The sequence below is a fragment of the Zeus faber genome (assembly GCF_960531495.2).
Source record: "Zeus faber genome assembly, chromosome: 6".
NCBI lineage: Eukaryota > Metazoa > Chordata > Actinopteri > Zeiformes > Zeidae > Zeus > Zeus faber.
The window spans coordinates 387,994-402,740 of NC_137201.1; the positions used below are offsets into that span (position 1 = coordinate 387,994).

General features: G+C 42.1%; 1 protein-coding gene across 6 annotated transcripts in view; it reads right to left on the minus strand.

The window, feature by feature from the left end:
- Nucleotides 1-14,747, minus strand: part of ano1b (anoctamin 1, calcium activated chloride channel b) — a 122,270-nt gene that overhangs the window by 60,476 nt on the left and 47,047 nt on the right. For all 6 annotated transcript variants that reach the window (XR_013844201.1, XM_080002093.1, XM_080002094.1 and 3 more), the window contains 3 exons: nt 4,524-4,622; nt 3,361-3,512; nt 579-633 (listed from right to left, as the gene is read on the minus strand). Coding sequence is in view for 5 of the 6 variants with exons in the window: in XM_080002093.1 (XP_079858219.1) it covers nt 579-633; nt 3,361-3,512; nt 4,524-4,622 (306 nt within the window). In the remaining variant the exon portion in view is untranslated. The remainder of the gene's footprint in view (nt 1-578; nt 634-3,360; nt 3,513-4,523; nt 4,623-14,747) is intronic.

A 14,747-nucleotide genomic window follows, 5' to 3' on the forward strand; every position in this document is an offset into this window, starting at 1 on the left:
CCCCAAAATAAACAATTAACAGTAAAAATGTTGTCATGTCCAACAAACCTAATGATAAACAAAAAATATAAACCTAAAAAAACAAAAAAACAAAAGAAAAAACAATAGAAAATAACCTAAAAGTTAAACTACAAAAATGGGGCAATGTAAATAAGTAAAAAGACTAACAGCAAGATAGACAAATTAGGGATTAAACGTTTGCCCAATTGGACTGCATTTAAGTGCAGTTAGTAGCTGCAGCAGAGTGGTAAGTTTCTAGCCGGGTTGCGCTATGAATTAATGATGGGATGATAGGCATGGATTGAAAATAGAGAACTTAATCCTTTTAGTAAAATTAAATTTCAACTTATAATGTTATTGTGATTATAGATGTTATTACTGACAGGGCACTCGTTATTAATATGATAAGCTCTACTGTGGTAAACCTTAATTATAAAGCATCCGTCAGGAGTGTTATTTGTGTACCTTCACATCCAAATAACTATAATAATAGTTTCATAGTTCAAATATCCATTAAATCACTGTTGTTCTTTTTTGGGGTTAGATACAACACAGACATGCTCTATTGTTTTACTTACTATTGAACTTCTGGTTTTACTGTCAAAGAAAGAGTCTTTGTCTGATAGGTCGAAACTGTGAATTGTACACACACACACACACACACACACACAGATATACAAACACACACAGATATACAAATACACACACACACACACACACACACACACACACACACACACACATGCACACACACACAATATAGATAGATTGAATTAAAGCAGAGAGGATTAAAAAAGAGAGGAAGTATAAATAGTTTTCAATGTTATCAAAGTTAAAAGGCATGAAAAACACAGTCAAAAGCACGTGTGAAAAATGACATTTCTAGTCTCATCTAGTGAGTTTATCTTAAAGGATTTCCTTGCTTTCGTGAAACTACAACTCATCTCTCTATATAACAACATAGATTGACCGAACTGCAACAGCACCCCCTTTTTTAACGTACCAATTCGATTTTTTGTAATTAACTAATTTTCAGTGATTTATTTAATCCACACTACTACAGTATAACACACATTGCTAAATCACTTTGATGGGATAATAAATACATGTTTTCCAATGTCTGAGTCCTCGACAACCATTCTTGTCAGATTTTGAGTGCACACTGTTGGGCATTTTCTTAAAGCACAGTGTGATATTAAATGATAAGTTCAGCATTTTTCAACCCAGGCATTATGAGTTGTCGGATTTATACCTGTTGATAGCACAACCTTGTTGAACACTTCACCATAGAGAAACTGACCGCTCTGCTCTGCTACTTCATCTCACTCTGTAAATATTTACCCAGTGAGTTAATTTAAGACTGAAATATTGGGTGACATGTTTAAGCCTAAACTAAAAAAATATTAGATCACCTTTTTGAAAATTTCAGCTCATCTGTCTACAGCTACATCGATGCAAATTAAATTAGATAATAGAAAAAGGGAATTTGCGCTGCTTCCACTGACAAACTACTATTGCCGATGTAAAACTTTGGATGTACACTGGCAATTGCAAAATGCAGTTTTAAATAAAATGTGATATTATTGTTATTCAAAACATGTGAAAAAAAAATACATTTAGACTCAGATGACTCAGATGCTCGTCACACGTGGTGACAATCATCTGAGTTTCATTTTTTTGTAAAGGAGATTTATTTTAAGGTTTAAAAATCTGTCCCATTGGACTGCATTTAACCACAGTGAAAAGCTTTAGCAGAGTGGCAAAGAAGGCATTCGGCGAGGTTGTGCTAAGAACTGTTGGAAATGATGGGACCACACATTTGTTAAGGTATAGGCTGAAAATTAGCAAACCTATACATTAATTGCTTTGGGACCTCCTTTATTGAAGAACAAGTTTCTGTTTACTCAAATGGTTTACAACTGCTCAATAGTATGTACGGGTCTACGTGACCCATAAGCCAAAGAATCCGGTGTCCATCCATAAAGTCTGTCCACATCTAATAGCATTTGGCTGTTGGCAGTTGAACTGTTAGGCTTTGTGTGTGTGTGTACTGTAAGTGCATGTGTGTTGTTTGGTACGTGTGTTGTTTGACAGGTGGGAGGCTAGACGGGTATGTGTATGCTAACCAATAAAAATCGATGGATACTTCATCTTTTATCAAAAGGCGTCATTCTGCCATCTGCTACATGCTATTGGTGTAGGCCGTTTCTGAATACATCTTTAAAAATGCCTACAAGGGACAATGAATGATGAAGGGAATCACAGTTTTTTCTTCTGAAGAACTTTAATTCAAAAGGATAGGTTCACCATTTTTCCACCCAGGCTTTATTGGAATGTGCATTCCTAATATTTGAAAGCGTTCACCCAGTCTGTTGCAGCTTCTCACTGTGCAGTCCAATGTTGCTTTTATTTTGGTCCAATCTCGTTTAAAAAACGGGAAGCTCACACTATTCCAATAAGACAGCATACATATACCAAAGAAAAAATGGTTGCAAACTGTATATTTTGTCACGCTTCTCAGGGTTTCTCTTTTGCTCTGCCATACATGGGCTCTTTTGGCTACATCCACACTAAGGTAAGAGACTAGAAAGAGAATAGAAACAAGAGATTAGAAACAGGAAGTTGGGGTATGTCTATAAGAATGGAAGCAACTGACTGCAACTACCTTTACACTTTGGATGTAATGCTGCAATCGCAAAGGGCAGAATAGAATAATAAAAAATGTCATGTTATATTACTGTAATTCAAAACACGTAAAAAAGTACACAAAGACACATGTGACATACAGTATATATATATATATAATATTATTTATATAGAATTTTCCCGTATTGAAAAATTAGATTTAGTTTTTATTTGCCCCATATGTAAGCATGATGAGAAGCTGCAGCAGAGTGGCAAGTTACTCAATGGTAAAGCATTCAACAACGTTGTTCCTGTGAGAAGTTATAAATGATGGGAACCAACGGTTTAGGCCTGGATGGAAAAATAGCAAACCTATCCTTCAATGGTTGGCAGGGAACATCTTTTGGCTGTCATGAGATCTCAAAAGAGCAATATTAATTTGTATTTTTCTGTGAAGCATTACATTGCAAGTTCAAATTAAACATTAACCTTTTTCCAACACTTTTCCCTACGTCTGTATAATGAACCTGGGCCTGAATGTCACTATTGTATACTTGCATATGTGATACTGTTGGTGTTTTTCAGAATGTTACAAAAGGCACGTTAGAATTCTGTTGTTTCCAGCTCTACTCCCACTCGTCACACTCGCCACAATCATCACAATACACAACACCCCGCCCCCAGAACTGTCAAGTCGAAAAACTTCTGTTCAGCATCAAAATAATGTTTACTTACAGATGTTGCTTTTCTCTGGAGAATGAGTAGGAGAGGTGCTTAGTGCTGTTCGTCTGGTGTTCCTCCACATGTGGATGAAGGGGCTCCAATACCTTACTGATCAGAGAATTGATCTTTTCTACAACGCCACTGGACTGCTTCACCTCATAAAACTAAAGGGTTTAAGTAATCAAAGCACAACAGGTTATGGTGTAATGATAGCTGAACACCTGCCATTTTACTCTCTCTGGCCCGTTAAAATAGAAAAGCATGTTGTAATTAGGGCTATCCCATGAAAGTTGACAATATCTTCTTCAATCTTGACAATATACGCTCGCCATGCCACTGTCATTGGGCAGGGTCTCCTCGTGCGTGTGTGAGAGCCAGGCAGAGGGAGCCGGCGCCGCCCCACTCGCGCATATCTCCGGCGATGGAGAGAGAGAGTCTCTTGTGATGATAGCGAAAATGGTTCTTTGACAAACATCTTAATGTTATTGCAAGGTAGAAACGGGTTACATAGCCTAAATAAATAAAAAATAACTTGTCTTAATTTCTCCAATACGGTTAACAGTACCGGTAACGTCGGAGCTTAGACGCCCCGGACGAAATTTTTTTTATTTAGTAGTGATACAAGACCGCTCCGCATTGTGTCATTGTCTGAAATGCTGATGGGTTATATTGTGATAATTACGGCTCGCTGCACATTATCCCGCTTATTGCACAGCTACTTACGAAATAAAACAATACATAACATTGATTTGAAATATTTTTTTAACAGTTTTGATTCAGTTTGTATAATGCAGGGTGAGCAAGGGAGAACTTCCAGTGAATGATGACGAGTCAGAAGTCCGTCAAATGTGAGATGTGAATGGAATTATTTTAAGGAATAATTATATTCTGTCAAAATTATTTACAAGATAAGGGATGTGAAACCACACAGAGAACTTGTTTGCCCATGACAATGTTCATTATTAACAGTCAGCAGAAAAGATTGCTATAAATATATGTTATAAACTGTAATCCAATTGCTCTTGGAAAACACACAATCCAAGATCATATCCGATAGAAAAAAAACATGATATGCAACATCTTTCTAATCTAATTCTGTACAAAGCAACATGAAGTTACCAAAGTGGTAACACAGAGTGAAAGAGAGTAAAATAGTACAAGTAATGGTCACTCACTTTCTTGGTGGGCATTTTAAGCTTCATAAATTCGGCTTCCCGACACAGAACGTTCCAGGGCGCGTGGATCTTAATGAAGCCCACCCCTGGGCTCTTGCCCTGTAAGATACAGAAAACACAGATGGCTGAAAAGCCAAAAGAAAAAAAATGAAAATGCCTAAAATGCCTATGGGAATGAAAGACTCATAACAATACACAGTATACAGATATGCCTGTCATCACTGTGTTGGCTAGTTGTCATAATTTGATTTTCTTGAACATTCTTTTAAGGTTTTACATTTCCAACAGGTTGAAGGTGACTGATGCCATTTCTATTAAAGAACACAATTACCACAGTGAGGTTTTTTTTTCAAACCCAGGTAAGACCTGCTAATTTTGGTGTGAAAAAGTATCTACGCTCATATTTTAAAATTTTTATCATATTGTGTTTGTACTGTAGTTGGATGTTGTTAAGCTTAACTGTGTCTACCCTGTCATAGTAAAATATTATATGTTTCAGAAATTCTGAATATAATTGTTAAACAGTACACAGACACCTTCAACAACGAATCACTTTGCTAACTAAAGGGCCATCATTTTAGCCAAAAATGTCCACCCTGCCATTGTCCACTCTATCACCAAGTCTTGCATAAACAGGGTGGACATGACACATGACAGGACATGCAGTACATGTCCGTAGTTTTTGCCACATTTTCATAATGTTACTGTATGTATTATACACATATTATAACAGTAGAGTGGGCGATATGGACTTTTTGCAAAACGGTATCCGCAGGCCTTTTGATGATGATGATAATTTGACAATATTTGACTTCCTCTCCCATCTGGATTACGGACTGTAGCTTTGTCAAATCTGATCCTTTTTCACCTGTTGTGGTTAAAAGTATAATGTATTAACGTTGTTTTTATTTTTTTATCTAACTATAGGTACAGTACCTGTAATAGCTGCCGTAAAAGGCACTATGAGAATTCATCAAGCCATCAGTTTGACACCCTGCAAGATGAAGTACAGAGACATTTCATGTCTGTGTAAAAGGGAGGAAGGTGTTTTGGTCTGCCCCTGCTTTAATATTCAGGAGGTCACTCTAGCTTATTTTCCTCTTTCATCTGATCAGTCCACAGGATGTGGAAAGACACTAGATAACCCTAGGAGACCAGACCGTGAGAGAGTGACTGAGAAAGTCTACCCATTTCACACAGGGCTCTTTTTGTTTCATTTAATTCGGAAACGGATTAAAGATCTCTTCTGAAAAATTCCCGCCTGCCTTCTCACAGCAAATCGCTGTAAATGATCCAGGAATGTTTTGCAGAGGCAGGTGAAAAAGGAGTTGCGGTAGTCAAGACAGGAAGATATAAAAGTATGAATTAACATTTTCATCTCTCCATTTCCATCCATTTCCATCATCATTTGAGACACAATGGGCCTGAACTTTGCAATATTTCTCAGCTGGGAAAAACAAGGGACAACTTGACATGTTGGTCTAGAGTCAGAGCCTGGTCCAGTGACACCTAGATTTAACAGAAGATTTAACCGACGAGATGAGAGACCAAAGACCATCCCTAATCATAGAGACAAAACTAGGAGGAGCAGAAATAAGACCTCGTTCACACGTATATGGATATTTTTAAAAACCTATAAAACCTGATAAAACTTTTATGTCAAACACCACAGAAGAACACTCGGAGCATGCGCATTGATGGGCTTCTTCTTGAGCGGCGAATACACACACGGCACGGCGTACTTTGAACCACAGACAGTTCGAGGTGGATTGAAAACTATTGGGTGCAGTGTAACGCTAGGTGGACTTGTAAACATGTAAATTAAACTACAGCGACCAGATGTCCTGGTTTGTCTGGGATTGTTCCGGTTTAACGCTCCCCATTACTCACTGTGTTTTTTTGTTTCTTTTGTTTCTACTATAAAAACACACTTTTATGTTGCCAAACTTTACTTATTTTTATTTTTAAAAAGGTTAGAAATACAGGATATTCACGGGAAAATACCCTACATTAAACCTAACAGTACTAGCCAAACATAAACACATCGGTAGTCTGCCATTGTTTGTAGGTTTCTGGTGAATGCCCAATGTGTGAAACAACAATTAAACATGTGTAAATCAAGGTCATGATGTTAAAACCTCAGTTCCACCAGAGTTTTGAAAAATCTCAGTTTTTCATTTGCTTTGTTTTCAGTGACCTAAAAAGCAGTTTTGGTGTGGACGAGAAGACAAAACACAGAGAAAATACTATGTTTTAAAAAATACCCATATATGTGTGGATGAGACCTAAGGATAGCTGTTTTGTCTGCATTTTGTCTGCCATTCAGTTTTTCATAGCTTATAGGCAGTTATTAAAAACAGTCAATATAGCTATGTTTTAAGGTTTAAAAGAGACGTATAATTGAATATCATCTGCGTAGCAGTGATAGGAGATACCTTTATAGTGCCTTATTAACTGTTCAAGAGAAAGCAAATATACAGGAAAAACAGAATGGGACCAAGGACTGAACTTTGGGCCACACCACAATACAGCGTTTCAGATGAGGAGGTGAAGCTGCCAACAGAAACTGGGAAACTTCTATCAGAGAGTTAGGGGGAGAACCACAGGCTGGGCTGACCCAGAGATCCCACACACTGTTCAAGTCTCTTAACCAGGACACGGTGGTCAACAGTATCAAAAGCTGAACATTGTCCTGTGTCTCCATGCATTACATATATATATATATATATATATATATATAATATGATATGTATGATATAATTTGAGACTCCGAGGAACTTTCTGAGGAACTGTCTCTTTTGAGTACAACCAGCAGAAGCCAGACTGAAACTTATCAAGAATATTGTGCATCTATTGCAGTTGTGAGCTGCTTAGCAACCACTTTTTATAAAATGTTGTCTACAAAAGACAACTTGGAGATGGGCCTGTAATTTTGGGGGAGAGATGGATCATGGTTTGATATTTTGAGAATTGGTTGAATTGCAGCTTGTTTGAATTGAGGGGACACAACCAGATAGCAGAGAGTTGTTGATAAAGGAGAACTGCAGGGCCAATAGAGAGAGGGCCAATTACATTTTTATATAGAGATGTTGCTAAGATGTCAAGGGGGCAAGAGGAAGATTTGATACAGTTAACCAGGTTAGTGAGATCTTGGAGTGTTTTAGGTGAAAAGATTGTAGGTCAAAAGGAGCACAAGATGAGGATAAGATGAGCACAAGGGGGCGAAGTGAGGGGAGAATGTTCGATGTGATGTCGTTAATCTTGCCCACAAAGAAAGAGAGTCATCTGTTACATTCCTCACAAGAATAAATTCGAAGAGCAGGTAGTGCAGGAGTAACAAATATTACAAATGTTGTCAAATAAAACTTTTGGATTGCACTGATTGTGAGACACAAGATCAGAGAAATTGGTAGCTCTGGTATCCTTTATCATATTATTATCATCTGCTCAGAGCTATTTTTGATTTATTATTGATTATTTGTAATCTTTATTGTGTAAAAGTGTTCTTGTATTGCGTGTAAAACAATTCATTGATGTTTTCCCTCTTGTTGTGACTTGATGTGTAAATCTAACCCTCACTGCAAAGTGTATTGCCTGAGTCAACTACGATCACAGAAATGGAATTTTTTTCATATTCTTTGATATGGAGTTTATTTTCCTTATTTTCTTACTTGTGTGGATAATGAAAGATAACCGGTGAACGCGCATCGGGCCTGGTCGCTCGGTTTCGGAGGCTGGCTTGGGGGGTGCTGAAGTGGCTCGGAGCCCTGCGGGGAGTGTGGGGGTTCACCGCTTACGGGGCAGGGGTCCCCGTGGGGCGGTCCCCACACTAAAAACATTACATGGTCCCGCATATGAAATGATCGAATGATACGCGGACAATCCTGTCTATCGACAGGCGGTATCAGGGAACTGGAGTGGAGTTTGTTTTTTTTCTCCTCCAGACAGCGATGCGTAAGTGCGGCGTGCGCGTCGGTTCCCGACTTCCATAGGAGTCGCTGGTGGACACCAGCGACAACATATTTTAGAAGCATGCATGTGTTATTGTGGTTTGGCTTTTATTATGTCAGACTGATTTATGTATTTTATATAGGGTGCATGCTTTTCTTTATATTATTGTTCTGCATGATTATACAGTAAATTATCTCAATAACTTTGTAATTTCAGTGCTGTATACTGTTTTTATATTCTGTTTTTAGGGTGACATCTGTTCATGGACTACATATGAAAAAAATTGCCTCTTGGCTAACTCTGGCGCATTTACATTTATTAATGTGCACTGTTAAATAAACTAGCAAATACAAAAATTTTCCTCCGTTAGCTAACAAAGAATGTGTGTCCCGTTCTGCGTCACGCACCTCTCCCCATTGCTTTCCATTGCTATTGACTTAATTCAGTAAAAATGTTTTGTTTTTTTTATCTTTACTTCAAAATAATAAATCGGGCATTTCTGTAACAGGAAGACACTCTCTCAGGCTCCACAGAACTATCGATACCCGCCCCTCCACTCTGCGTGTCGCTGGTGTTGGAGGCTGATGGCCCATCAGTATGAACAAGGAGGATGTAACAGGTAGGGCTGCGTCAGTAATCACTGATTACTGAAAGAAAAAAATGCCGCTGTGCTGGTGATAACGAGGTTCTGGCAAATGATGCGATGGCTCAGGAGGGGAAAGCAGGACACCAACCAAGCTGTTATCTGCAAGGGTTGGGAAGTGCTGACCTCGACTGAGGAGGTGGAAGGAACACTTTGAGGAAGTCCTAAACCCAATGGGAGTGTTACGGGGGATCAGAACCCATTACCTTGGCTGAAATCACTAGGGTAGTTAGGGAGCTCCGCAGTGGCAAAGCGCCGGGATTGGACAAAATCCCCCCCGAAATACGAAAGGCCCTGGATGTGGAGCACCCCCCCAGGTTTTCAATGTTGCGTGGATGTTGGGAACAGTAACAGGGGATTTAAAAGGGGGGAAGGTGTGTTCCAACTATTGAAGGATCACACTGCTCAGCCTCCCTGGGGAGACATATGCAAGGGTACTGGCAAAGGAGAATCCTGTCGATTGGATCATTGAGGGGTCATGGGAATTTGCCATACCAGTCTACATGTGTTTTGGACAAAGCCTATGGCGGTGTGCCCCCAGGTCTTCTCTGGGGTACTATGGGAGTATGGGATACCAGGGCTACAGCTGTACGCCATTCGGTCCCTATACGATCGAAGTGAGAGTTGTGTTCGTATCCCTTGCTTTTTGCAGATGATGTTGTCCTCTTTGCCTCATCCGACTGTGATTTCCAGCACTCACTAGAACGATTTGCGGCTGAGTGTGACATGGTGGGGATGAGAGTCGGCACCTCCAAATGTGAGGCCATGGTTCTCTCCCGGAGAAAAGGTGGCTTGTCTTCTCTGTGTGGGGAAAGAGCAGCTCTGGGTAAGGTGAGGGTAAGAGGGAGCGTGAAATTGACAGCATCAATGGGTACAGCGTCTTCAGTTACATTATGCAGACACTGTACCAGACTGTCGTGGTGAAGAGAAAGCTGAGCCAAGAGTCAAAAGCCCTCAATTTACAGATGAATCTTCGTCCCAACCCTCACCTGAGATCTCCTGAGATCTCCTGTGATCAATCTCTCATGAGATCTGTGTCACGACTGAAAGAATAAGGTTCCGGATACAGACCGCTAAAAATGATCAGCCATCCAGATATGGTGAGGAGCTTGGGGATCCGGGAGAACCTCAGAGGTGTACCAGGCATGGCCAACTGAGAGGAGACTCTAGGGTTGACCCAGGAGCCGCTGAAAGGATTATATCTGCCAGCTGACATGGGAACGTCTCAGAATTCCCCAGGAAACTCTGGGCCACCCTGTTAAGCCTGCTGCCTCTTTATGGATGGATAGTTAGTTCAACATATTTTAAGCGATTGAGGGGAAAATTCACAGAGAAAAAGATTGTGGCCACTATTAGCACCATAAATTGTGCATAAATTGCGGTCGCCGGTTTTAGCGTCCCATTCACAAAAGATATTGCGCTAAGGATACGTCGCTGTAAACACGGCCATAAAGTTTTGCGAAGTGTAATTTGCGCTTGTTCTCTGATCCCAATTATCAATGTGGCAAAGTAAATAATCCTTGTGTCAGTGGGGGTCTCCACTGGAGAGCCATTACATATTTACACTTGTCTGCTTAACGAATTATCAGTCGTAAACAAATATGTAACTAAAAATAATTGTCGGACAGTAATTATTTTGATTTAAAGTGTTTAATGAAAATGTAAAATTGTAAGGAAATTCTTGGAGGGGCTGCGCCGGTGCTATGCAGAATCCTGACGTGGGGGTTTGAAAATAATGGAAATTTTCTGGCCGGGTGGGCGGGGGTGAGGGACCACCTGATGAGGGGAAACTCGGTTACGCGGAGACCCTGTTGCGCCCAGTTACAGCTAACCGGGTGGGGACCCTGGGTTTTACTTCGTATTTTTAGATTTATGTACAGTGACGATAAAACATTAAAATAGCATGGGTAAATGTACAGTTTATATATATATATATATATACACACACACACATCTAGATAAAGTATATTATATATATTTTCACTTAATTAATTCTAGTTTTCACTGAATCTTAATATAACAATGTAGAAATGATGACTGATTTAATATATTTGACTCTACAAAGTTCCGGGCCGCTGCACCCGAGGCCGCAGCCGGTGGAGCTGTCCATGGTTCTGCAGGTTTGAGGCCACCTGTTCAATTACAGTTTTGAGTACTTTATCACTATTCCTGATAACTTTTAGTTGTTTTCGTCGATATCTTTTGAATTAAATAGGAATTATATGTTTTTGTCAACGTTTGTGACACCTTTTTGTACAAAAAATTATTCACAGTTTCAAAAACTTTTCTTTGGAGGGCATTGTGAAAACCACCATGGACTGCTGCGCATTCCGCTAGCTACAGCTGCCGTGACATAATAATAAATATAATAGTAATACTAATAATAATAATGATGTCCAAATATAATTTACAGATCACTGGCAAGTCTGGGCCTGACACCCCTTATAAATGTGTGCCCTCTGTTCTGTAGTCCGCATGCTCGTCGGCTGGGGGCTGACAAGGGGCCTGATGGGGGCGTGGAGCTGCCCGAAATGGCGGAGGCACATGGTGGACGCTCTGCACCCTTGGCTGAACGCTGTAGGTTGGTTGCCACCATGTACAGGAGGTGGCCGCACTGGGGCGCAGTTGGGTTCGGGGGGAGGGGGTCTGCGTGGTTGCTCCCCGGCCTGCTGCACCCCTGGATCGATCCGGTCGTGATTCGCCTTTCTCTCCCAGTGCCAAAACTCATACTCAGCACATACACCACACAATAGACTGAGGGCTTGCGGGATGGGCTGGGTGCAGGCTATATGGGTGGGGATGCAGCAGGCAGTTGCCATCTTGCCTGTCATGCTCCTGCCCAAGCGTGCTTCTCGTCCATCCCAAAATTTTAATCCCACTCACATTAGCTTAGAACACATACACTGGCACACCAATCCTACTCAGAACAACACTCCATTGGACCAGGGTCTGCGGGACAGGAGGGGTGCGAGTGATCCGGGTTCGACTTGCCTGAAGGACTCGCACCCCCAACCCCGCAATTTTAACTGCAATTACCAACAGCACACATTTAGCACTGGGGGGTTTTTTTCCGGGGTGGCGGGTCGGTGTGGGGGTGGGGTTGGCCGGGGGGGCGGTCGGGTTGTGCCCAGTGGCTTGGGATGTGCTGCGACCTGGCGGGGCTGCGGAGAGCACCGCCAGGTGCCTTCCGGGGCCCCTGGGGGGACTGCTTGCCGTTGTGGGTGTGGGTTGGGGTGTGGGGGGCGGCTGTTGGCCTTTTGCTTCTGCGGCGTGGCTTCTCTGCTGCGGGCGCCCCGGGTGCTGGGGGTGGCGGAGGGCCTGTATACCTGGCGGCCTGCTGGCATTGCCGGGGGGGTGTAACATCGAGGTGCCCCGCACTGGGCACTCGCTGCTACGTGTATGGGCACTTGGCACTCACGCCAGGCCGGGCGTCTGGTCGGCTGCGGTGGGGCCGGCCTCCCCCTTGTGCGGAGCGTGATGGTCCTGCCGGCCCGCCCATGGGGCGGGCAGCTTGGGCGGGGTGTCGGTCTGTCACCGTGGGGCCGTGATCCTGGCCCACGGTCCGTGCCTTGCGCTTGTGGCCCGGGTTCTGGGCCGGTGGCTGAGTCTTATGCCTGCAACCGGGAGTTGGTTGTATGTGTGCTCCCCTGGCATGCGGGGTCTCCTTGTGCTCCCTGGGACAGGGTCATGCTCCTCGGGGCTGGGCGTGGGGGTTGCTCCACGGCCCTCTGGCTTCTCTGGGGTCTTCTGTGGCCGCAGGGCAGGGTACCCAGGGATTTCCTGCAGCCGATGGGTGTCCACGGGGCTGTAGAGTTTCGGCGGGGCTTCGGGGCCCCTTCCACTGCTTGGAGGCGACATAGTACTGACCTTCTACACCAGTACCAATGGGGATAAGTCACGTACACTCACCAGTGGACATCTTACACACACACACACACACACACACACACACACACACACACACACACACACACACACACACACACACACACACACACACACACACACACACACACACACACACACACACACACACACACACACACACACACACACACACACACACACACACCTGCTTCAAGTGTACCCCAGAACCCTCCTGGTTGCATTCCTCTCCTTTCCTCCCTCATTTGCTGCCATAATTATGACAGGAAGAGGCCACGTGACCAGTTGTAGTTCCAGTTTTCCTGGTCCAAATTCACTGTTTTTTAATACATTTCATCCAGAGTTCATGTTTTTGTGTAAATGTTGTTTGTTTCTATGTTTATTTTTCTCACCCTCTTGGAGTAGTGATCAGTTGTTTATAGACCCAAACATGATAAATAGTTCTCCAAAGAGGGGGGTTGGTGGTGGCTCTCCATAACCAAAAACTGTACTCTTGTCATTCTACAGGTCATCCACAGGACAGAGTTATTGCAGCAGTTCTTGATGATTTAAGAATTAATAAAGAGTTGCATTGCAGGTTGAGAACTTGACTCCACTTGCAGACTAACTCTGTCCTTGATGCAATGGCATACAAATACTCGGTGTTGTATGTCCAGCTGACAGCACAGGTTAAAAAAAATAAAAAAAATAATAAAATAAAATAAATGTGCTTTAGTTGTACCAGCTCTCTGAAGACAATCACACTGCGGAGCTTAAACTTTGGTCTTGCGCAATTACCACCAGGTCTCTTCAGGCGGTAATAGCATCTCTAACTGCGTGTGGCTATTAGCGCAGGTGTTTGTGAATTGGACGCTATTTGCAACGATGCTCATTTGCATAGAAAGGGCCCAATTTGGCACAAAATGCATGCATAATACCTCATTTAAATACGCACAAATAGCACCGGCGCACCGACACGCTATTTGTGTGGCAGCGCAGTTAGCGGTGCATTTCACTGTTTACGGGTGCTTTGTGAATTCGATGCTTGCGTTTTCTGTTATTTGTGCTGGTTTAGCAGCCACAAAAAGCCACGCATCGCTTTGTGAATATGCGTCCCTGAGTGTTCTTAAACCATTTGAATGCCATTGAAGATCCCGACTCACAGGTTGTTCATGTGTTAATAATAAACAATTCAATTGGTCCCAACAATCCATTGGTAATAGGAAACTATCTGACTTGAACCAACTCTGAGTTTACATTGTTCTACTAGTTGTATGAATATTGGAAAAGAGGTGCAGAAGTTTACAATCATGAAATATGATTGTGATGTCTGCATGCTCATCAGGTTAAAAAATCCATGTTTTGGGCCATAGATTTTCTTGCATTTTATTTGTTTGGTGGATCTTCATGATTCATTCAATAATTATCCTGAATTCCCCCCGTGGACTAATAAAGTGTTAATCTTATCTTATTTAGATACACAATACAGTTCATATTCCAAATCATTTCAAGAAAGATCTGCACATCTGGGACAAGTAGGCTGTAGGGTGCTGTTGGCAAAATTATCCATGGAGGCTCTCCACACTGGCAAGGCTTCATCTCTCTCTTACATCGTTATTCTTCTAGATTTGTCTGTTGCCTCCGACACAGTTAACCACCAAATCCTTCTCTCCACCCACTCAGAGCTTGGAATTATGGATCTGCAAACTCCTGGGTTACATGATACCTATTAAATCGCTCACATAATGTCTCAAGGAGAGGATCCT